The sequence below is a fragment of the Erpetoichthys calabaricus genome, chromosome 10 (assembly GCF_900747795.2).
Source record: "Erpetoichthys calabaricus chromosome 10, fErpCal1.3, whole genome shotgun sequence".
NCBI classification, from domain to species: Eukaryota; Metazoa; Chordata; class Cladistia; order Polypteriformes; family Polypteridae; genus Erpetoichthys; species Erpetoichthys calabaricus.
Window position 1 is genome coordinate 168,812,350 of NC_041403.2, and position 23,544 is coordinate 168,835,893.

Below are 23,544 nucleotides of genomic sequence, written 5' to 3' on the forward strand. Positions count from 1 at the left end.
TTCCATGTTTTTGCCAAACTCGAGGCCAAGCAAGTTCAGTGGAAGTTTGCTCATAAATAGTGACGGCACAACTGAACGACTAGTCAGGAATTATTTGTGATCAAAGAGTCAGATTACTTCAAGAGCAAAAATCCTGCATTGGTGTTAGTCGGAGATAATCAATCCAGCTTAGCCGTATGTTTTCCTGGATTTTTGTTCTGTTCCATTTTGTGATTCCGATTCTGTCCCTGGCTGTGATTGCTGGTTTTCTGGCTTGCAAACTTGAATCCGTCCCCAGCCACCTACTTGCCAATCCTTGTTTATCCTACGACCAGTAAAAACCCACATTTCACCATTCTCTGTACGTGTGACAATAATGACTTGACAAACCTATAAACACTGAACATAACATTAACCTCCTCTTTATATTCCCACCAGCAAAGCTATGTATACAGCAGGCAGAGAAAGAACGTATCCAATTCAGCCATTTGTTACCTTAGCAGTAAACCAGATCATCGTTTTTAAGTCGTTGTGCCAGAACATGCCAGACTCGGACTTCGTCAACTCTTTACTGATAAGATGGAAGAGATGCCATTTCTCTGCTTTCAGATCCTTTTCTCCAATGAATTCCACCTTGAAACACAATTTCAAGAGCACATCAGTAAGCCTTCAAATGAGAGGAGACCAATCAGTCCATCCATAAAGAAGACAAAAAGGTGTTGGATGGATCAGGCACTTTTTGTTTTAATGATGTGTATGGGGTTCAAAATAGGGATGCCTGGGTAAAAATCCTGGGATCATAAACAGACAAACCCTGTTTAGTGTCCAACAAATGCCACAGGGCTGGAACTGCAGACCTGGCACATCCACAGGAGGTACAGAAGGTTGAGCTCCTTGAGAAGGTGCCTCCTTAACCCTAACCCTAACCTTAACTAAACGGGTGTTATGGAACAGCTGGGGTTTTATCCCTAGCTTAAGTGAATTTTTTGTTATGTGTGTATTTTGTTGTTAATCAATTGTAATTATATTTTTTGCTGCCTAATAATGATTCAGTATTTATATATAACATGTATATACCCTATAGCCATGCTATTTGTGGGTGGAACCTCAGGAGGTGGTGATGTCACTGCTTTAGGACCGCCCTCTCTCTCTATATTCTGGCCGAGAGTCAGGCTTCTTCACAGGAGCATTGAGAGTTGAGAAATTCAAGATTATTACTGTGATATTTTTGTTTTGTTTTTAGTGGGTTTGGGAATTGGATTACAGACTGGCTTTGATGTCTTTGACTTGCCATTTTTGCCTAATTTTGCTTTTTTCTGCTTTGTATATTTTTTCTTTGTTTTTCATTATTTAATAAATTCTTTAAATATAATGGAAGGTTTTTTAGTTTGTTCTTAGACCAAATGTTTATGGTTGCTCCTGCCTCTTAAAGGGGAATTTGTTTAAATTAAAAAGGGTTAAATCAGTTTTTAGGCCCATGCAGGCCTGAAGCCTGAGGTTAGGATGCCTGGAGTGAGGCCTGCTCAGTGGGCACAAACCAGTAGAAAGAGGGCAGGTCTGGCTTTTGATGTTTGTTTTTGAGGCCTGAGTCCATTTCACTAAGTGAGTGTGTGTGTGTGTGCGTGTGTGTGTGTGTGTGTGTGTGTGTGTGTGTGAGTGTGTGTGTGTGTGTGTGTGTGTGTGTGTGAGGAGAAATCACAACAGAAGAAGGCTAAAATCACCAGAACAGTTGGTCCAACACACAACTTTATTATTTATTGATTTTTGTAAGAAAACAAACTACAAAAATCCCAATTTTAAAAATGTTAAAATTCACAAAAGTTACAAATTCAAAAAATTCTAAATATTCAAAGAATCTCAAAAAAGCTTCTCTTGTTCAGCTCTACTTTGGAATTAAATTTCACTCTGCGAGTTCTTTTCTTATTTACTGATTTTTATTAATAAACTTTACCTTTTTTAAGTTGAAGTTTACAGTTGGATTTTGCCCTGGCTTTGTTCACATTTGTTTTTTCGGTTTCTTTTCTGCCCTATTTCTATTCTTGAGTTGGAATATGTTATAATAAATGCTTACCTTTTACAGAATACTGTTTTTGTTGCTGAGGGCCACAGGTTTAACCCAATTCCCCTTTTCCATTTTTTCTCTTTTTTTTGGCCTGTACAGGCCACAGGCCTGCTTGTAGAGTTTGGGTTAAGGCTCTGCTAGATAGTAGGCCTCATTCTGAGCGTTGTAATGTAAAAAATAAAAGGGGGACTGAAGCCCTCCAAACCAAATGGAGCAGAATTTCTATTTGGGCTCATAAGCACATTTTTGCTGAAGTGCACACTGCACATAACTGAAACCAGCCCTGGCCAGGGCACCGGCCCATCTTAGGGTACAGTGAAGAGACGATTTAGAGTCACCAGTTACCTTCTACATGCCCAACATGTGGAAATGGCTCTCCCATACACTGTAAAATGGGAATTGAACCCAGGTCCGTGGAGCATGAGGCAGGAGCACTAACCACTAGGTACTAACTGACTACAATTGTGTTTCACTGCTTTCCTTTTTCAGTTATGCCAGATGAAGCAGTTCATTTACCTGCAGTAACTTTTTGACATCCTCCGCTTTTGCCCCTTCCAGATTTTTGAAGGTGTCTTCCATTAGATGGCTCCGTCTGACATAGACTTTGAACCTAGGAAAAAGTGGTGGCTCCTATATATTAAAATTGAAAGAGAAATGAAGAGAGTGAGGGTTAGAGCAGCTGGTACCCCTTACCCATTAAACCCTTCGTGACTGGTACATTCTTGCAATGCCTCACTCTCAAGTGAGAGTTTCACATTTGGTGCTGGGAAGGTCTTTGCTTATATTTTTAATTTTTCATAAAATTGTATCTGCTGTTGTGCTTTTTTATTCAACTGTGTGGCCGTGGGTGAGCCACTTGACCCTTGCCACTCTCTGTTGTGCCATATTTAAGTAAATCTTTGGCAGGACACTTCCATGGGAGGAGCAGCACAATAAAGTTTAACCAACTGATCCAGTGGACGTGGGCATGAGAAGCTCACATATTTAAAGGAGCACTCTGTGGATCACATCAGTATAGAAGCCCCTTTACAACTCAAAGGTGGGCCTTCAGGTTATTTTTAGGAAAGGACAGCCTTCCAGTCAGTGCCACTGCACCCCTGAGATCCACAATGACAGGGTCGGCTGCCATGACAGCTTGATCTCTAACTGGGTTTCCTTTCTATCGCACCAGAGGAGTAATTCACATACAGCACATTCAGAAAGTATTCAGGACCCTTCATTTTCTGCATTTTATTGTTTTGTAGGTTTAACTTTAAACGGAAGGCCGTGTGGCATAGCGGTGAAGGCTTTGGACTTCAGACCCTGAGCTTGTGGATTCACTTTCTGCTATCGACACTGTGACCCTGAGCGAGTCACTTCACCTGCCTGTAGTCCAATTAGAAAAACAAAAGAAATGGAACCCAGTCAAATGTTTTAAGTCACCTTGGATAAAGATGGCAATCAAATAAGTAATCGCTGGATAGTTTGCTCAACAATCTACACTCAATAGCCCATCATGACAAAGTGACAACGTGTTTCCAGAAAAGTCTGCAAAAGTATTAAAAATCAAAGACTGAAATCTCTCCTTCCTAGAAGAATTCATTCAGAACCTTTGCTGTGACCCTCCACATTGTGCTCAGGGGCATCCTGTTTGTTTTAATTCTCCTTGAGACGTTTCTAGAAGTTGATTGGAGTCCACCATGTGGCCATCTGAATTGATAGCACATCATTTAGAAAAGCACACCTGACCCTTCAGATAGAAGGTCCACAATTCACCCTGCATGTCAGGACAAAGCTAAGAAGTCCAAAGAATTCTCTGCTAGGCCACCACAATCAAACCACATGTACCTCTGGATGGAAGCTCCCATAATTCAGTCTGCATGTCAAAGACAACAACCAAGCCATGAAGTTCAATCAACTCTTTGCAGACCTCTGCGATCAGATTGAGGTAAGACACAAATCAGGCCAAGGTGATAAAATATTTCTAAAGTTTTGAGTGTTCCCAGGAGCATTGTGACCTCAACAATTTCAAAATGGAAGAATTTTGGAATGACTGGGACTGTCCCTAGAGTTGGCCATCTGGCCAAACTGACTAACTAGTAGAGAAGGACCAAGAACGTAATGAAGTGCTCTGATGAAATGGGAGAACCTGTCAGAAGAACGACCATCTCAGCTGCACTCCATCAGTCAGGCGTTTATGGTAGAGTGGCTAGATGGGGTTAAAGGTGTATGACAGCATTTAAAGGACTCTGGGGGGCATGAGGAGAAAGATTCTTTGGTCTGATGAGACATACATTGAACTCTTTGGGTGGACCTCCAAGCACTATGACTGATACAGACCAGACACGGCTCATCACCTTCCTGATACCAGTCCTAGGGTGAAACATAATGATGGCAGCCTCATGCTATGGGAGTGCAGGGGCAGGTAGACTGGTCAGAACTGAGCAGATAAAGAATGCAGTCAAACAGAGAGAGGTCCTTGAAGAAAACCTTCTCCAGAGCGCACACCACCTCAGACTGGGGTGACAGTACAATGACCCGAAGCATACAGCCCATGACAAGAATGGTGTGGCTTCAGAACGAGTCTCTGAGTGGTCCAGCCAAAGCCCAGAGTTAAACCCATAGAACATGTGAGGACAGAACTAAAGATGGCACTTACAGATACCTTAAACCATCCAATCTAATGGAGCTTGAGAGGATCTGACAGGGAGAATGGGATGAACTGCCCAGATCCAGGTGTGCAAAGCTTATACAGACTTACCCAAGAAGACTTGAACCTGGAATTGCTGCCCAAGGGGGTTCTATAATGTACTGAATGGATGCCCAGAATACTTCCACTTTGTTCTTATGGGCTATTGAGTGTAAATTGATTGGCAAAAATGTCAAAGTTATCCCTTTAAACATAACATTTACAACACAAATAAAGTGAAGGGGTCCGAATACTTTTTGAGTCCACTATATCTTCCCAGTCTAACTCTACTGGTGCACCTGCTGAATTCTCATTTGAACAAGCAGTGCCTGCTGCCCCCTAGTGGTCCCAGCCTACCAGTTCTAGATTACAGAGGACTCTCCATTTGCCTCGGAGTTATTCTCCACTTTTGTTTAGACTTCATCTTATCTTCCCAGCCCAGCAGCCCCCTGATACTGGGACCTGAATTACACTCAGGAATCAAATGAACTGAGCTGATGACTGCACGACGTGTATTTTCTTTGCTGTAACTACTTACTGAAAATAGTGGGCTTTGCTGCTGTGAACCACCATTCGTTTAACTGTGACATGTGACATTTGTGATGATTGCCGGATCAGTGAAGCTGGTTGCTAAGAAGGAGAGGCAGCCTGCTGAAAGTCAACACCTGAACTGAAGTCACACAAACACAAAGCCGTCCCCAAACCGCTCACCTCGGACGTCAGAAATGCGAATGAAAAGCAGCTGGTGGGGGGCCTGGTGCTGCCTGGAATTGGTAATGGCCATTTGGACTCACTTCACTGATTCAGTTCTTTCAAGCTAATGATCCATCTGAATCATTTTACTCAACAATAAGAACTGAGGCCGGCTACAGTACAAAAAAAACAAACACTCTGAATCGCATTGCAAATTTATAGTAAAATAATTCATACATAATTATACAGGGAGTTTCCCTCGAAAGGAGACCCTGAATATTCTGTAATAACTCTCTAGGACGAAGCAATCTGAAAGAAACAACGTGCAATGTGCTCCTCAGTATATGGAGCTGAGAACAAGCCGGGATGCCCCTGCGTTTACCCTCCGTCTGCAACTTCTGGGTGCCCACCGCCCACACGTACCCCTTCACTCAGTCACTCGACTTCTCATCAAGATGGTGGTGTACGTATTGAGCAGCACATCTTCATGGTGCGAACCTACTGGGTCACCAATTTGTTTAAGTGATGTCAGAATCAACTGGATGATCGTGAGTTAACGGAAGGTGACTTCCAGCAAGATGGAGCAACGTGTCACACATCGGCAAGGAGCACATGGCAGAAATAAAGGCCTTCTTCGTCAACAGGGTCACTTCAAAGGGGCTTTGGCCACCACGGTTACCGGATCTGACACCACCAGACTTCTTCCTTTCGGGTATTGGAACAAGCCTCACACTGTGGAAGATTTGAAGGAAAACATCCAGCGTGAAATTGCTGCCATTCCCTGCCGACACACTTGCTGACACATTCAGGAGCACCGCATCGAAATATGTCTGGCAGAAAACAGAAACCACTTCCAGCATCACATGTCAAGCAATCGATTACACGTACGTCAAGGTAGAGAGCGGGTTGATTTGGTTCAGATTGCTTCAACCTAACAGGAATTACAACAGAATATCGGGGGCCTCTTTCGAGTGAATCTCCCTGTATATGATAAATTATATATTTAACATGTTGACATTTCATATCATATGATACTGCCCTGCTTGAAATGCATAATTAAAAGATGACGAAAAGTTAGGGAGTCGAAAGTAAATGAGAATCGTCGGACTCGTCTGCAGACAATAATGAAGTTCGAGAATCGTGAAGCTCATTTTCAGGTAGTGATTCAGTTCAGGAATCAAATAAACGTGTTCACGGGTGACGATTCACTTCAAACTCGACAGAATCTGAGAATAACGGAGCAGTCAATGAGCAAGAAAAGAAGTGTGTGTTAAAGTAAAGCTGAGAGCAAATAATTGTTAGAAATTAGAATAGCATAAGGTTACATCTTGAGTGACTAAAGGGTTGAATGTATATATTATGTTTATATGCTCTGTTTAAAACAATTCCAATAACAAATTGTACGAAACAAGCAGTTATTAAATTCCAGTATAACAGTCTTATTACTAAATTGTACTTGTAGGATGAACGAGAGAATCATCAGTGAAGGAGTTCTTCTTCAGACTGAATGCGAAAGAACCACAAGTGAAGTGAACGAGAATCGTGAATCTGATGGCTGGTACTTGAACAAGCACTTAAAACCTCTACCTGCAGCCCTCCCGTTTCGCTCTGCTGAAGCGATTCATGTGTACGCGTGAATTAATTTGTGTGACTCACTGAAAAGAATCATTCAAAAAGAACAAGTTGTTCGAACATTGCCCATCACCACCAGGGATGAGGAAGCAGACACTTCCCTTAAGCTTTTTAAAGGTTAGACGATGAGCTGATTGTGGTCTTCCACTTCCATCGGGATACACGTGTAGCATAGCAGAGGCTGAGACACTGAACAGCAGCCCAAGAACACAGCTGTCTGGAGGACTGAACATCTCGCACTCCCAGGTTGTATGGTGTGGATGGCCACATCTCGATTTGCTTTTGCTTTGGCATGTCAGATTCTGGAGTATAAATAGTCTGACCTTCATGATGGGAAACTAAGTTAACCACCTGCTTCTCTACCTTGCATTTCCTTCACTCTAAGGACATTAGTGAGGTCAGCGGGTGAGGTGGACGGTCCAATGGAATTCAGTTGAATGCTAAGTGCTACAGTGTCATTAGAAGTGAGAAACAATAAAGCATGGGCTGTATGAAATGCATATGGCAGTACATGTAGGGTAAAGCTCAGGCTGTACGCATACAGTATCTCACAAAAGTGAGTACATTTATGTAAATATTTTATGATATCTTTTCATGGGACAACACTGAAGATACGACACTTTGTTACAATGTTAAGTAGTCCGTGTACAGCTTGTACAATGGTGTAAATCTGCTGTCCCCTCAAAATAACTCAACACACGGCCATTAATGTCTAAACCACTGGCAACAAAAGTGAGTACACCCTAAGTGAAAAATGTCCAAATTGTGACCAATTAGCCATTTTCCCTCCCCGGTGTCATGTGACTTGTTAGTGTTACAAGGTCTCAGGTGTGTTAAATTTGGTGTTATCGCTCTCACACCCTCTCATACTGGTCACTGGAAGTTCAACATGACACCTCATGGCAAAGAACTCTCTGACGATCTGAAAACAAGAATTGTTGCTCTATATAAAATGGAGTAGGCTATTAGAAGATTGCCAACACCCTGAAACTGAGCTGCAGCACAGTGGCCAAGACCATACAGTGGTTTAACAGGACAGGTTCCACTCAGAACAGGCCTCACTGTGGTCGACCAAGGAAGTTGAGTGCACGTGCTCAGCGTCACATCCAGAGGTGGTCTTTTTAAAATCGACGTATGAGTGCTGCCAGCATTGCTACAGAGGTTGAAGGGGTGGGGAGTCAGTCTGTCAGTGCTCAGACCATACGCCAAATCAAATTGGTCTGCATGGCCGTCATCCCAGAAGGAAGCCTCTTCTAAAGATGATGCACAAGAAAGCCCGCAAACAGTTTGCTGAAGACAAGCAGACTAAAGACATGGATTACTGGAGACCATGTCCTGTGGTCTGATGAGACCAAGATAAACTTATTTGGTTCAGATGGTGTCAAGTGTGTGTGGCGGCAACCAGGTGAGGAGTACAAAGACCAGAGTGTCTTGCCTACAGTCAAGCATGGTGGTGGGAGTCTCATGGTTTGGGGCTGCATGAGTGCTGCCAGCACTGGGGAGCTACAGTTCATTGAGGGAACCATGAATGCCAACATGTACTGTGACATACTGAAGCAGAGCATGATCCCCTCCCTGGAGAGTATTCCAACATGATAACAACTTCAAGAACACCTCCAAGACGACCCACTGCCTTGCTAAAGAAACTGAGGGTAAAGGTGCTGGACTGGCCAACCATGTCTCCAGACCTACACCCTATTGAGCATCTGTGGGGAAGGTGGAGGAGCACAAGGTCTCTAACATCCACCAGCTCCGTGATGTCGTCATGGAGGAGTGGAAGAGGATTCCAGTGCTAGCCTGTGAAGCTCGTGTGAACTCCATGACCAAGAGAGTTAATGGTGGCCACACAAAATATTGATACTTTGGGCACAATTTGGACATTTTTCACTTAGGGGTTTACTCAGTTTTGTTGCCAGTGGTTTAGACATTAATGGCTGTGTGTTGATTTATTTTGAGGGGACAGCAAATTTACACTGTGGTACAAGCTGTACACGGACTACTTTACATTGGATCAAAGTGTTATGTCTTCAGTGTTGTCCCATGAAAAGATATCAAAAATATTCACAAAAATGTGAGGGGTGTACTCACTTTTGTTAGATGCTGTATGTCGCTCCACATTATTATGGACCTGCACAGGTAAGAGAAGCTGTCACTTTTCAGGAGTCGTTTCCCAAGCACTTTTCCATGATAAGGCACCCCTCCAGCATGTTTAGATATTTGTGGGGATGTTCACTATTAAAGGCACACTATACAAGTAATGCTTTTCAAAGATTAACAAATATTTATGACAAACATAAATTGAGTTTCAGATCTTACCATTTTAATTGATGCAGCCGTTTTAAACACTTTAATTTTGCCGTCTACATTGAGCAAAAAGCGATTTCTGGAATAAATAGAAAATCAATGAAATGGTATCAAAAACCCACCCATCATTAAACACAATAAGGGTCACGGAAGCCGGCGGTCTACTCTGGGCTCAAGGCAGGACCCAAACCTACACATGGAGGCCATCCATTACAGGCCACAGTCACACACACTCATCTGAACGTCTCATTCATGCTGGGCATATTCTTGGCCACTAGTCAACGTAACCTGCACATTATAGGTGTGTGGAAGGAAACCAGAGTAACCCCTGGATGCCACACAGCCAACTACCAGGCAGGCATTTGAACCCAGGTCTCCAGTGCCGTGAGGCAGCCATGTTCTTCTACTTCTGATTTTCGCTTATTTGTCATTTAAGAGCAGAGCAGGTGCCCTCGTCCCCCCTCACTTTTTGGCCCAGACACATTTGTGTTTATTTGTCACTTAACTGTTGCCATGTCCTCCAGTTATAGACATTTTGGATCGTATCAACTGAGCCGATTTCAGCGATGTGGAACATCTGGGCAGGAACACAGGATGCTGCCATCTTATTTACCTGTGAAAACACAAACAGAAGCAGATAACTGAGTAATGTGCCGTAAAATATGGAGACCAATTCTTACAAAAGGGATCCCTCAACACAGTCTGTTACATAGGGACTATTATTATTATTATTAATTTATAAAGCATGTCATAATACATACAAGAATAATTAAGTGGTGCAAACATTAAAAGCAACAGAGATCCAAAAAAGCAAGCAAGAGGGAGTCGCACTTCTGCTGCCTGCAGCGGGACTAAGACACAAATCAGCATCCAAAACTCTGTCAGATCAACAGCAGCCGCCATCCTGTAGAAGAAACGCTAATATTTCATGAAAGGTGAATTTTCAAAAGACGCTTAAACAGGAGTGACCTGAGCGCAGTGTGAATTAGATGCTATATAGCGCCCGACCCGGCACAGACTGACACATAGGCACGTGTAAAAAAACACAGAGACTATTATTTTCTTCACCTGTGGGGCACATCTTCCCCATGAACCCCACAGGTAATACGCAGTCCCAACAAGCACTTTCAAAGTACCACAACACTCCTGTTTTGCACCACTACTCCTCCTCCTTGGCAACCTTGTCCTCTTCCTCCCGATTCTAGCCCCTGAGTGGTGGTGGCTGGCCCCTTTTATAGGCCACCTGGAAGTGTTCCAGGTGCTTGACCACCTGGTTACAATTGCACTTCCGGGTGGGGCTGAAGATTTGTCCAGCTGTGCTGTTGAATCCACGCAGCACCCCCTGGCGGCCACCCCAGCTCTGTGGAGGACTCCATCTCCCATGAAGCCCTGATGAAAACTGAGGCACCATTGTCAGCCAGGGAGGCTGCCACCAAGCATCCCGGGAGAGGTACTGAGGAGCCCATGGCTGCCCCCAGGAACATAAGTAGTGGGTCGTCCCGGCCAGGCCGCCCACCACAGCAGTTCAAAGCTTTGCACCAAAAATGGAGAAGCACTGTCCAGTCTTGGCATGTCTGGCAAGAGGTGGGACGTTCAGCAGTCTAGGAGAGGCAGAATGGAGACTTCTTGAGAGGACACAGTGCTTGAAGTGGGCCTGTACTCACTGGTAAGTGGTACCAGCACCTCTTTGAGAACCGGAAACATTCTGAGAATCTTCAACGGGGGATCTCTTCCACCTACTTCAGTTGGGTGTTGGCATATCCTGGCATTTCAAATGTCACTTTACCACAATAAAAAGAGAACCACTGGTAATTTGCTTTTACTTTAAATCTTGAAGGGACACATGAAGGGGCCAAAGACAGGAGATGTCATTCAGAGGAATGCATTGGAAAATAAAATCCATTTTTATATGTAAAGTTGACAAATTTTATAAATTGTCAGTAAAATTGAAAGAAACACTGTTGGGCAGGTAGAGATTGGCACAACTGAAATTTCAGTCCATCTGGTTGTCAATTTTTTTAAAAGTGGGCACTATAGTCTGTGAACCAGACACCTTTTCCTGTGTCAGGAAGATAGCCTGGGGGATTATAGGTGGCTGAGATGAAAGGCCCGAAATGAACCAGGGGAGCCCCTGCACGACGACATCCCATTGGTCCAAGAGGTACATCATGGAGGTCAGAATAGCATACTGTAGCATACTGTGGCACTGGGATGCTTCCACGCTGGAGCGACTGGGGGAGCAAGCGTGTCCAGAAGGTTACCTCCCCTGGAGTGCTAGGTGGCAGCCCCCCCGGGTTTCAGCGGTGCCTCAGACTCCCACAGGACTCCATGGGAGTTGAAGTTTGGTGAAGCCCTGTTGGGATCTGTGTGCGAGCCTGAGGGTGCTGTAGCGGGATCTGCTGAACCCTTATGGGCAGTTCTTCCACCACACCCTGAAGTGCTGCCGGATACAATTCGTCAAGCACATGGAGCACTTCCGGGTGCGTTATAAAAGGAGCCAGCAGCCACTACTCGGAGAGCCAGAGTCGGGAGGAGGAAGATGGGGGTGTGGAGGAGAAAAAGAAAAAGAAAAGAAAAGAAGAGTATTGTGTTTGTGCTTGGGCTGTGAGAATGTGCTGGGCTTGTGGGAAACTGGGAAAGCGTTTCCAATGAGGAAAAATAAAAAATAAATAAAACGTATGTTCCTTGCACTTGTGTCCTGCGTCTGTCTGTGTCGGGGCTGGGTGGCGGTGCGCCCCCTACAGACCACAATTCATTTAAGCTAACAAAGAAGCCCAGCATCTCTGTTGCTCCACAGTCACTCATGTCAAATGTCAAATTTAGCTCACACTTGGGGGAACGGGCTGGGGGTCGGGGGTCCATCTACTCCTCTCTCTACCCATTGCACCTTTTATTAGGCAGTCTGCTGTCAGTGCACTCTTTACCAGTAGACGGATACCATTTCTGGTCGTGATGGTAATGTCAGGTAACATCCAGCTGCACAGGTAGAGTCTGCACCTCCGTGTGGAGAGCTCTACAGTCACTGATGAAGCTCACACCATGGCTTTGGAGGTCTCTGGTCAGGTTACAGATACTCAGGTGCCACCAAGATGTCTGCCCACAGTCATCTCCTGAAGCTAGGTGCCAACATTGTCACTGGATGTTATTAGTGACAGCCAGTGTCCCTCTTCACAGACAGGGGACCGCTCATAGGCTCTTGGATTAGAGTGTTGGACATTGTTTTATAAATTTAAAACCATAATTGTACAGTCTGGTTTAAAGACCATCAAGCATAAAACAAAAGGAAAGGTGCCTCTGTAAATAAAGAAACAAGAACACAGCAAAAGTACATCTTACTTGATAGAGGTGTCTCAGGACGCAAATCACGTGTCCCATCCAGCAGGTAAGTTCTGGCCTTGAAGTCAAGATAAAGGCCACAGCATCTGTGAACATCTTGATGGGCATTTGCAAGAATGGCTTCTTTAAATCTGACCACCAGCTTCCTGCAAAAAAAAAATTGCATTGTTATGATAACAATAGATCCCAGAGAACAAGCCGAGCAGATCCTACCGACTACACTAGAGAGGCAATAGAGTAATTGGGAAAAACTGGCCAGGAGGCTACGGGGTTGGTCTCTAAGTGCACAAGGCCACCCGCTTAACGTCTCACACATTCCTGCTTCCTGTGTAATTTTCAGAGGATTACTGTTGAATATAACAATTATTATCACGCACATGCCTGCGTACGGATTCTTTTTTTTTCAGAAAAAATGGCTTGTTCTGTGTATTTACGTGAAAAGGGCAGACAGTAAACGTGAGAAAGGAGCAGGAGATGTACTGTAAGTCTAAACCTGGATGTCCAGAGATATTTCAGTCCAATCAATGTTATCAAGTATAGGGCTCTGAGAACGTAACCAATACCACCCCACCTGTTCCCCTCCTTTTGGTCCGTTACTTTGTCATGATAAGGGAAGGACTCCACTGTACATCCTCTGGTGTGTCTTCCTTACTTCTTACTGGTTCTTCACTACAGGTGCTGACTTTTAGGATTTTTGACTTGCCTCTGGTGGTGCTGAGTCTTTAAGCAGGGCTGATGAGTTTCCTTGAATCTGTTGGTGTCTGTGTGACAGGAGGGCGATGTCACCTGTCAAATCAAGGCCTTCAAGTTGGCTCCATAGGCTCCACTGGATTCCATTTCTTTTTTCGCTGGTGACAGACATCATAATCCAGTCGATGGTCAGAAGGGATAAAAAAGGAGACAGCAGGCATCGTTGTACTCCTGTCATTTCCTGGAAACATTCTGTTGGTTGCTCTCATGTTTCACTCGACTCTGTGGTGTCATAACAATTTCCACAGCATTTCTTTGTTCAGACTGTTGAATTCTCTTTTGTAGTCCATGAAAGTGATGTACAAGGGTGAGATCCCTTCCATGGGTTGTTTTACTATGATGCGGAGCTTTGCAGTACTGTCAGAACATGAGTGGGCTTCTCCAAAATCTGCTTGCTGGTCTCAGAGGCTTCAGCCTCTCCAAAATGACCCTGTTAACTTGCTTGGTACACACAATACTGGCATGCCTCGACGACTGGAACATTGGCTGTGGTCTCCTTTCTTCACTAATTTGACCAAGTGGCCTTCTTTCCAGTCTTTAAGGGTCTTTTTCTGTTCCCAGATATCTCCAAATGGTCTCCCCTTGTATGTCTGGGTCTACCTATAGTGACTCCGGTGGCATCTGGGCTGGTCTGGTCCTGGCACCTGTCCTTTTTTAGCTTTCCACTTGCCCTTTTCATTTTCTGCTTTGGTTGGTTTATCACAATTGATTGGTAAATCTCTTTCTGCCTCAGGAATCCTGGGAGTAGGGGGGATGTTTCTGAGGTGGTCTATTTAGAAGCTCTTCAGAGTGTTCTGCCCATCTATATACTGTAGCTGCTTGTTCATTCCTGTAAGTACCTTCCCATCTTTACTCGGATTTAAGTAGGGGTGACGTAGGCAGCTGCCCAGGGTGGCACAGTGTGACCGCACCCAAAAATTCAGAATGGTGATTGCAGCTTGGACCGGTCAGCATATTAGGGACACCATTTCTGAAAGTTAAGAGGCACGCGCTGTGGACACCAAGTTCTCGTTGTGTACACAGATGGGTGCCAATTTTGTAACTGAAGGAGCGTACACTCCGGACACCAAGGGGGTCATGGTCATTGAAGTCTAGTAATATGGTTTGCGTTCCATCACCTGAGGGGCACCACGTATGAAAGGTAAGGGGCATACACCCCATAAGTTACACGGTATGAACACAATGAGCACAGAGGGGTGACCCTTAAGTAAATGAAGGACCCCCTCCACCCCCAGCTGTCGGCTATGGACACTGAGGTCTGCCATCCCCCCTCTCCACCTAGAGCTTCAATGGCCTTCAACCAGTACTGCTAAAAATGAACAGGATTAAAATGACACAGAAATCAAAAACGATTTTCGGCTTCTCCATGAAAAAAGAATATAAAATATGAATACAAATGCCAAACAAGTCATACAATAACATAAAAGTACCTCAATCCTAACAACTGCCAGTACATTCCTTTGTTACCCACCGTCAAAACTAAAAGGTAGGCCCTTGGTGTCCATGAGGCTCCCCTAACTTGAACACTGCAGCCACATCTCTGTGTAGGCCCACCCTCTCTGGGCCAAACTCAGCAAAGCCCACCCTGACCCGACATCATGAAATTATTTCAGGCCTTACTCAGGAGATTCATCGATGGACCACTTAGACTACTGATGGCCCCAGCCAACGGGAAGATCATTTTGAGCACATTGTCTTCTTGGTGGAGCACATGGCACTCAGGCAGGATCAGAAGGATCTCCAGGGCCTCCTCTGGGACAGCTGGTGACAGTAGAGTGGTGATCAGTTTCTGGAGGCTTTCGTCAACCTGCAAAGGAATAAGCACAACGAGACGGAGGGAGTGAAATAGGAGCCTGAAGAAGATGTCCCCTCTCAAGATGTCTAAGACAGGAATTGGAAGGTGGGGTATGAAATCTTAACCAAGGCATTTCATCCATAGTGTGGTCTGATCAAATGTGATTAGGTGATCCCTCAGGGGTCCTTACATGGCACCAAGGGCCTGCCATCTGGCTCCTAAATTAACATGACTCTAGCAGGCACCCACAAAGTCAGCCCCACTGTGATGCCCCCTTCACCACCCAGATATTTTATCATAGCCCCCCTCTACTTCGGAATGCCAGGCTTACCAGGCGTGTGATCCACTCCTTTTTGTGGATTTTTTCAAAAGTTTCTCTGACCGCCTTCATATCCACCCTCATAGGCCTCCCAGCTGCAGGCTCGTCACTGAAAAGAGTCAGAAAATTGACAACGCTAGTGAGCAATGGGGCACTCCTAGGATGCAGAGGCTGACACACTTCTTTACTTTGGGCACCAGAAGACCCCCCTATTGTTGGGCTTGTAGACTCGCATTCTATTTATATGTCTCTGGGGGTGACATGCCCTGAAAGGGGAACTCCTGTGTGCTTAATATGGAGGCCCTTACTCCCTTTGAGTGTATTTCTGACTGTAACTCTGCCCCCATTACTGGGCATGTGCAGGCCATATGCCTGCATCATAAGTTTGGGGCCAGGTGACTTTGGAGATGGCCCACTTTTCATCAGACCTGTGTGGCAGTGGAGGTCTGACTTTCCATTTTTGAGGATTTTCACCATTTTGAGATGTGTTACCAGACAGAGCCATAACACCTTACGCTATTGGGTGTGACTGGGGAAGGCCAAACTGGCAGGTGCCCTTAAATTTATTACATCTCCTTCTCTGTCCTCCATGCACCGGGCAGAGCTCTAACATGTTGGCTGTTGATTCCGGTTACTTGTACTTTTCCCATCTTTGTTGTCTCTCATAGTAAAACGACATAGCCTAACCAATTTTTACCATGGACTTTGATTCATTATTGATTTAAAAACCCTGAGGATCACACATATGACAATATCAGCCCACTCACCCATCCACCCTTCATTCTGCTCACCTGTTTCTTCTGAAGCTGTCGATAAGGCAGAAGCAGCATGAGAAGGCTTGTGAAATCTCACTGTGGGGACAACGAAAAAAGGAGATTAAAACCGGGCCTCCATGGTACATGATCATAGTCTTCAGGGTCTCGCCCATGGTTTGAGTTTTCTCTTTTATTTTTCATTTGATTTTCTCTATTTTTTTCTAGTAAGTTCTGTTTTAGCCTTTGCAATAGGAGCTGCCATTAGACTGGGATGAATGCTTGTGTTCTCAGAGGTGACATTAAATAGACAGCCATCCAGAACTGCACACTCCCCCAACATGCTAGGTGGCAGCACTCTGGGACCAGTGCACCCACTCATACATCTGCAGGGTATATTGGGAATTGTAGCTCCACTGGGTGGCCCTGCCGGGTGCCATGGGTGCTGCCAGGGGCTGCCAGTGGAGAAGGCTATCCCTGCTTTGAGGGTCTTCCACCTGACTCAGAAGTGATTCCTTTGTTGTGACGTCCAGGTCCCGGATAAAAGGGGCCTCCTCATCTCACTCACAAAGTCAGAGTTTGGGAGAAATGGAAGATAGGGAAGACAAAAAGAAAAGGGAATTGTGTTTTGCTGAAGGCTGTTGAAGGAATTGTTATAAATAAAAGGCTTCTTGAACCCGTAACTACAGTTTGTGCAGTTGTGTCAAGGGTGTGGGTTCCCAAGACACCCCCTAGTGGACATATCTTTTCCATTGCTTTGTAGTTGCTAATTCTCTCTCTCTTTCTCTCATTTCTTTTGTTGCTTTTGTTAATTATGTTGTACTGTATTTCCTGGCTGGGCTCAAGTCCATTTTTCACGTCCTTTTGCACATTTCTGAGGTATTTATTTATGTGAATGTCACTTTTGTTAATTCTTTGTGTTATTCCTGATGCATGTGTTATGTTCTACTGCAGCGTTTCTCAACCTTTAAGTATTTGCGACCCGAGTTTTCATAACAGTTTTAATCGCGTCCCCCCTAACGTTTTTTTGAAAGGAGCCCACTAATACCAATTTGTTCTTTTTTAATTAATGATATATCATAGATGCATATTTTATTATACCTACTTTTATCGACATTTATCTAACTCTATATTTATTTTTCTAGTATCAGAATGTAGTTTAAGTTAATTTGTTTTGGTTTCAATAGATGGATTTTTCATATTTCCGATTCTTGTTTTCTTTTTTTCACATCTTCGCGCCCCCCCTAGGGGGGCCTGCCCCACAGTTTGAGAACCACTGTTCTACTGTATGTGCTTTGTGGGTGGTTCCCCCAGAGGCGGGGCCACCTGCCCATCACTGCTAGGGACCGCCCCTCAGCCCTTTAGAGTTGGGGTCAGCCCACAGCACCATGGGGTTCATCCTGAATGCTCTCGTGGTGTGGTGACTTCTCTTGTGCTTTTGTGATTGTTCTGGAGTTTTGGGTTCACCTCTTGGATTCTCTTCTAGGACTGTGCTCGCTATTAGATTGCCTTTTTGCTTAGGCAACTCCTTCTTTTGTGCCCCAGGGCATTTTTGGAGAAATAAATCTTTTCTTGTTATGAAGATCCTTAGGTTGCCCTTGTTACTAGCCTGGCCGTTTGATTTCATAATAATGAGGTGACTTTTACTTACATCCATCCATCCATTTTCCAACCCGCTGAATCCGAACACAGGGTCACGGGGGTCTGCTGGAGCCAATCCCAGCCAACACAGGGCACAAGGCAGGAACCAATCCCGGGCAGGGTGCCAACCCACCGCAGGACACACACAAACACACACCAAGCACACACCAAGCACACACTAGCACCAATGTAGAATCTCCAATCCACCTAACCAGCAGGTCTTTGGACTGTGGGAGGAAACCCACGCAGACACGGGGAGAACATGCAAACTCCACGCAGGGAGGACCCGGGAAGCGAACCCAGGTCACCAGGTATCCCAACTGCGAGGCAGCAGCGCTACCCACTGCACCACCATGTTTTACTTACATTTGTGTTTCTTTTTCACAGTTTAGTCACTCGTTTATATTTATTGCTGTATGTCTGCATGCGATTATTCACTTCATCAATGCCATTTTATTTCTTTCTTTTTCACACAAGTGGCATTCCATAAATAAGTGGGTATAGTGCCACTTTTTGGGTTTTTGGGTTCGCCTAAAACTTGGAACACAGCATTTTTAACCCAAACTTGAAAAACGCTTCTCCAACTCGGACTTGCTACTCAGGCCTGGTCTCTCAAGTCCGAGTTTGTCTGACTTCAGATTACGACGTCAATCCAAGATGGCGGCCTACATCGCAGACGGTAAGTACAGTTACACTTTTCAGGTCACCTTTATTGTCACATTACTTACCACAAATGTAGAAGGTCCAACTGGCTGGAGTGTTTGTGGATGAATCACCTCAATCCATGATATGGAATATCGAGAAGGTAAGCGTTAGCATTTCCAGCATGAACAGTGATGGACTAACCGATGTTAGCGTGATCTGCGCTGCTGTTCACACACTGCACTAAATGGTCTACTGCCGTGCAGAAACAGACCTGTTTGGCGCAGCCAAAAATCTTTTTTACGTACTTATTGCACCCTTCTTGCTCATTGGTTTCATCTTCGATCCGAACTATGGAACTATTGATTAGCGTTTGTGTTTGGCGGTATCTGTGTCTGCTTTCCCCACTTCAGTAGCACAAACGCACGTCGGTCACAAATGACACAATTTCAGCTTTCAACTCTCCAGCTCCACCGTTTGACAAATGCGGGGAAAAAAAGCAGACTGGTGTGTGCCACGGCCGTAAGGAAATGGGAGACTTTTAGCTCAATGGCAACATCGGCTTCAGTGGTATAACCCACCGATTTGGAGATCAAATGGACGTCTCCCTGCCTTGTTACGTATCGATGGAAGGGGGCAGCTGACCCAGCGGTTCAGGCCCGTGTCAATCCAGTGTGGAGTTGTGAACGTGGCGGACGATTCAGGCAAAGCATTCTCATTAGGCAATACAGGAGCGAATTCGGCAACACCAGTGAAATGTAATTATACACGTGAATCATCCGCTAACCTCCAGACACCCAAATGTGCACCAAACCCTTTCTTGTTTACAGGCACCCAGCCATCCTGAACTGTTCTAGAACCATCCGGCCATCCTGCTTGTATCAGACGCCTTGGGTAAATGTGATGGCACCACAATGACAGCCACTAAAAAAAAAATGAACACCAGCTGGTACCTTCGAGTTAGCTTTTGTTTTTTCGTCCCACTTTTTATCTTCAGCCATTTCTGAAGTCTGCTCTGATCGATTTTAACGTGGCCTGGAGCTTCACAGATCTGCAAAAAGTAAAATAATAATAATAATAATAATAATAATAATAATAATAAAAAGAAATCAAAGAGACAGCAAACAATCGACTTCAAGCTGACCTGCCGAGTTCATCAGACCTCTTGAATGCTCTACAGTGTAAGACCACATCGCCCCCTACAGGCCAACATTATAGGTGCCGTTTGAGCCCCCTACCGTACCGTACAGTATGTAGAGCGTGCCATCCACCATAAGATGTTTTAATACACTCGCTTCTATGTTTTTTTCCAATTGCACCACCGTTGCTTTAATCGACTTTTTCCAGCATGCACAGGAAGTCAGAGGTGAAGACTAAACTGGCCACCTCACTACATTCACCCCGCATGGGGTCTGCCATCACCATGCACAAATTGTGTGGCACAGTCGCATCGGAACAGTCTGGCATCCCTGAGACACACTGCCAACACCTCCTGGTGAGGGCACTGATGGGGGCGCTACTCACGTGTCCTGGGAAACAAGTCACTTTGGACAGAGGATTAAAATATAATAAGGGCTTCAACTGGAATGGCAACTAGAATGATCCACACTTAGTGATCCACACCGCAAAAGGTTTAAATCTTAAATCTAAAGCATTAAAATGCCATCATAAAAAGAAGGCAGAAGCTCATTTTTAAAAAGCGTGAATATTCCAAGACCACAGAACTTCCATAATTCAACCATCCAATATTAAAGAGAAAGACACCCGGGCAGCTGCACTGACTCCCTGCTCGAGAAATGGTGCCCACATCAAGACTGGCATCAGAGGTGGGCATTCCACAGTGTGCGTCCCTTGGACGTTGCCCTGCTCCTGTAAGCTCCATTTACTGACAAAAAGGATGTGGAGAATCTCAGATGTGACTCACCTGTGTCTGATGAGTGATGTCCGGACCCCCTGAAGGGCCACTGGCGTCTGCATTCTGGAAATCCATGGAATGTAAAAGAGGCTGCAGAATAAAACAAAGGCGTTAGGTCGGTAAGGAGGACATCGGTTCACATCTGTTTGCCATTGCTCAGTGGTGTATTCTCAGGACTCCATTTGTTAAATGCACAGATTTATTTATTTTTTTAAATGTTTGAATTTTTAGGATCTTTTAAAAGAGGACGGTAGTCTGTGGCAGAAATGGATGGGTTAAAGTGTGCCATACCTGAACAACGAAGTGAGGCAAAGTCAACATGGACAGGGGTATAGCGATAGGAGCAAAAGCAAATTTAGGTGTTCATCATCTGCCTGCACAAATTATGTTGGTGACAGGCCTTAAAAATCAAAACAACTCAAGATGCCACCGTGGTCCTTCCTTCAAGCACTGCCATAGGGTAGTTCCCAAAAGAACCATGAAAGTTCCAGAAAGATTCCTAAGAGATTCCATAAATAGGTGACAACAGGTTTTTGAAACGAGTTCCTGATTTTAAATGGACTCTCACAGTCACACATCAGGCTCAGTTCAGATCCTCTTGATCAGTTAAGTAGCCAACTAGACATTGAAGGTTTCTGTTTGCCCACATAGTAGGAACCCCAGCTCAAAGAGCCACGTTCATGTGCAACGAAGCCTTCACAGAATGAAACAGCTCTTTGTCAAGCACCGAAGCCACTGAGGTACCAGGATGTCTGTACACAGTGCCAGTCTGTGCCTGCACAGAAGAGTCAGAATAAGGAATATCAATGGTACAAAGTTCAAAATGACGCCAAACAACTGACCTTGGCAAGTGGCATGCGTCCACTGTGACCGGGCACATCCATTGGCATGCAATAACGAATAGAGCAACAAAGAAATTAAAATATGACAAGAGAGAGGACTGACGTAACAAAACTTGTGTAATCCAATTCAGAGTCTTTGAGTTTAAATGAATAAAAAAGAAATAAGCGGTTCTCATATGGCACAAAAATACCTGAGCACATGTCTAATGTCTACCTTGATAAAAGGATTTGTGTCGGTGTCACTCTCCAGCTGCTTAAATAATAAAAAACAATACCCGCTAAAGTCGCTTCCGTTTCACCCTCAAACGGTAACATCACGTAGCAATACTGTCAGTGCCCTCTCGTATGCCCACTGGTACTGTGGCGCCCATGTGTGCCCTTGTGTGAAATGTATACCTCTTATCCTATCTTTAACAGTTGATTTATCTGTCCGTTCTTCTACAGTCCGCCAGACCAGGCGCGCCCTGTCCCGTCAGTATCGGGCGCATTGCGCAGGTGCCAACAGTCAGTATGGTGCCCAGACAGTGCCCAGCCAACGCAGAGTAAACTCATTCAGTCCGGTCACAGACCTCAAAGTGTCCGACGCAGCTCAGCTCAGCTCACAAAAGATCGTCTTGACCCGTCAGCCCCGTTCAGGTGTCCACTTACCTGCTGCACTCGCTCTGGAGGTGGCGGCGCGTCTCTCGTGTCGTAAACTCGCATGTTGACGCGCTTTTGTATGGCGGCGCCCCGCCCTCGAGTGTCGCAAATGGAAATCGAAAGTGAACGCCTTGAGCGGGGAGTTTTCCAGTAACGAAAGCGAAACTGAACTTCCTCAAAAAAACAAAAAAGATAAATTTGATCCTCCGTCACCTTCAGCCTCTGCCTACTCAGTACGGCACGAAAGGTGAATAGCGAAACTGGACGGGCCGCCCCGCCCATCGCAGTGCACAGTGCGTGACATTGGGAAGCAGGCAGAAAAAGCGGAGACCCACACGGAGAAAAGCCCACTCGGTGCAAACCCAGGCAGGATAAGGAGTCTATGCAAGCTCCAGCACAACCAAATGAGCCACCATGTTGAACTGTCATATATTATATTATATTATATTATATTATATTATATTATATTATATTATATTATATTATATTATATTATATTATCCATCCATCCATTATCCAACCCGCTATATCCTAAGTACAAGGTATTGTATTGTATTGTATTGTACAGTATTGTATTGTGGCGGCCTGATGGCGCAGTGGTAGCGCTGCTGCCTCGCAGTTAAGAGACCCGGGTGCGCTTCCCGGTCCTCCCTGCGTGCAGTTTGCATGTTCTCCCCGTGTCTGCGTGGGTTTCCTCCCACAGTCCAAAGACATGCAGGTTAGCTGCATTGGCGATCCTAAATTGTCCCTAGTGTATGCTTGGTGTGTGTGCCCTGTGGTGGGCTTGGCGCCCTGCTCGGGGTTTGTTTCCTGCCTTGCGCCCTAGTTTTGGCTGGGATTAGCTCCAGCAGACCCCCATGACCCTGTGTTAGGATATAGCGGGTTGGATAATGGATTATGTTATATTATATAAACCTGTGTATCCTGAACAGGGCAGGAACAATCCCTTGACAGAACACCAACCTACCTCTGGGTGACACACACTCAGACACATACAAATATCAGGGACAACTTAGCATCACAAATTCACCTTACCTGCATGTCTTTAGACAGTAAGAGAAAACTGGGGCACCCAGGGGAATCACACAGGAACACAGGGAGAACATGCATACTCCTCCTTGTTGCAAGGCAGCAGTGCCACTATGTCACCCTTAATATAATATAATATAATATAATATAATATAATATAATATAATATAATATAATATAATATAATATATGTCTGGTGGTCTATCCAAGGATTGTTCTGCCTTACCCCCAGTAATTCCTGGGATAGGCTTTAGTCCCCTGTGACCAGCATGATCAGGGTTAAGCTGGCTTAAACAACGGCATAATATAATATAATATAATATAATATAATATAATATAATATAATATAATATAATATAATATAATATAATATAATATAATAAGTAGCTTGGGTACATGTCTAAGACAGGAGAAATCTAAATAATCAATGTAGACCTCAGCATTAATGCTTGCAGTACACCATCTATTGGAATGTGTTTTGTATTGCATGTAGGAATAAACTGAACTGCATTTGTCAATCCAACAAATCCATTGCTACAAATGTTT

General features: G+C 44.7%; 1 protein-coding gene across 2 annotated transcripts in view; it reads right to left on the minus strand.

Moving 5' to 3' along the window:
* The window catches only part of LOC114659800 (probable E3 ubiquitin-protein ligase HERC6), a 32,876-nt gene extending 10,812 nt beyond the window's left edge, over positions 1 to 22,064 (minus strand). The window contains exons 1-11 of one of the 2 annotated variants that reach the window (XM_051933160.1): positions 21,979 to 22,064; positions 20,498 to 20,578; positions 19,527 to 19,624; positions 16,330 to 16,389; positions 15,551 to 15,647; positions 15,045 to 15,231; positions 12,675 to 12,820; positions 9,845 to 9,951; positions 9,351 to 9,417; positions 2,558 to 2,668; positions 475 to 612 (exon numbers count right to left, since the gene is read on the minus strand). In XM_051933160.1, coding sequence (XP_051789120.1) covers positions 475 to 612; positions 2,558 to 2,668; positions 9,351 to 9,417; positions 9,845 to 9,951; positions 12,675 to 12,820; positions 15,045 to 15,231; positions 15,551 to 15,647; positions 16,330 to 16,389; positions 19,527 to 19,624; positions 20,498 to 20,578; positions 21,979 to 22,032 — 1,146 coding nt within the window. In that variant the 5' untranslated portion in view covers positions 22,033 to 22,064. Of the gene's footprint in view, positions 1 to 474; positions 613 to 2,557; positions 2,672 to 9,350; positions 9,418 to 9,844; positions 9,952 to 12,674; positions 12,821 to 15,044; positions 15,232 to 15,550; positions 15,648 to 16,329; positions 16,390 to 19,526; positions 19,625 to 20,497; positions 20,579 to 21,978 lie in introns of both variants that reach the window. The other variant, XM_028812462.2, reaches the window with a different exon arrangement.
* Positions 22,065 to 23,544: the final 1,480 nt, after the last annotated feature.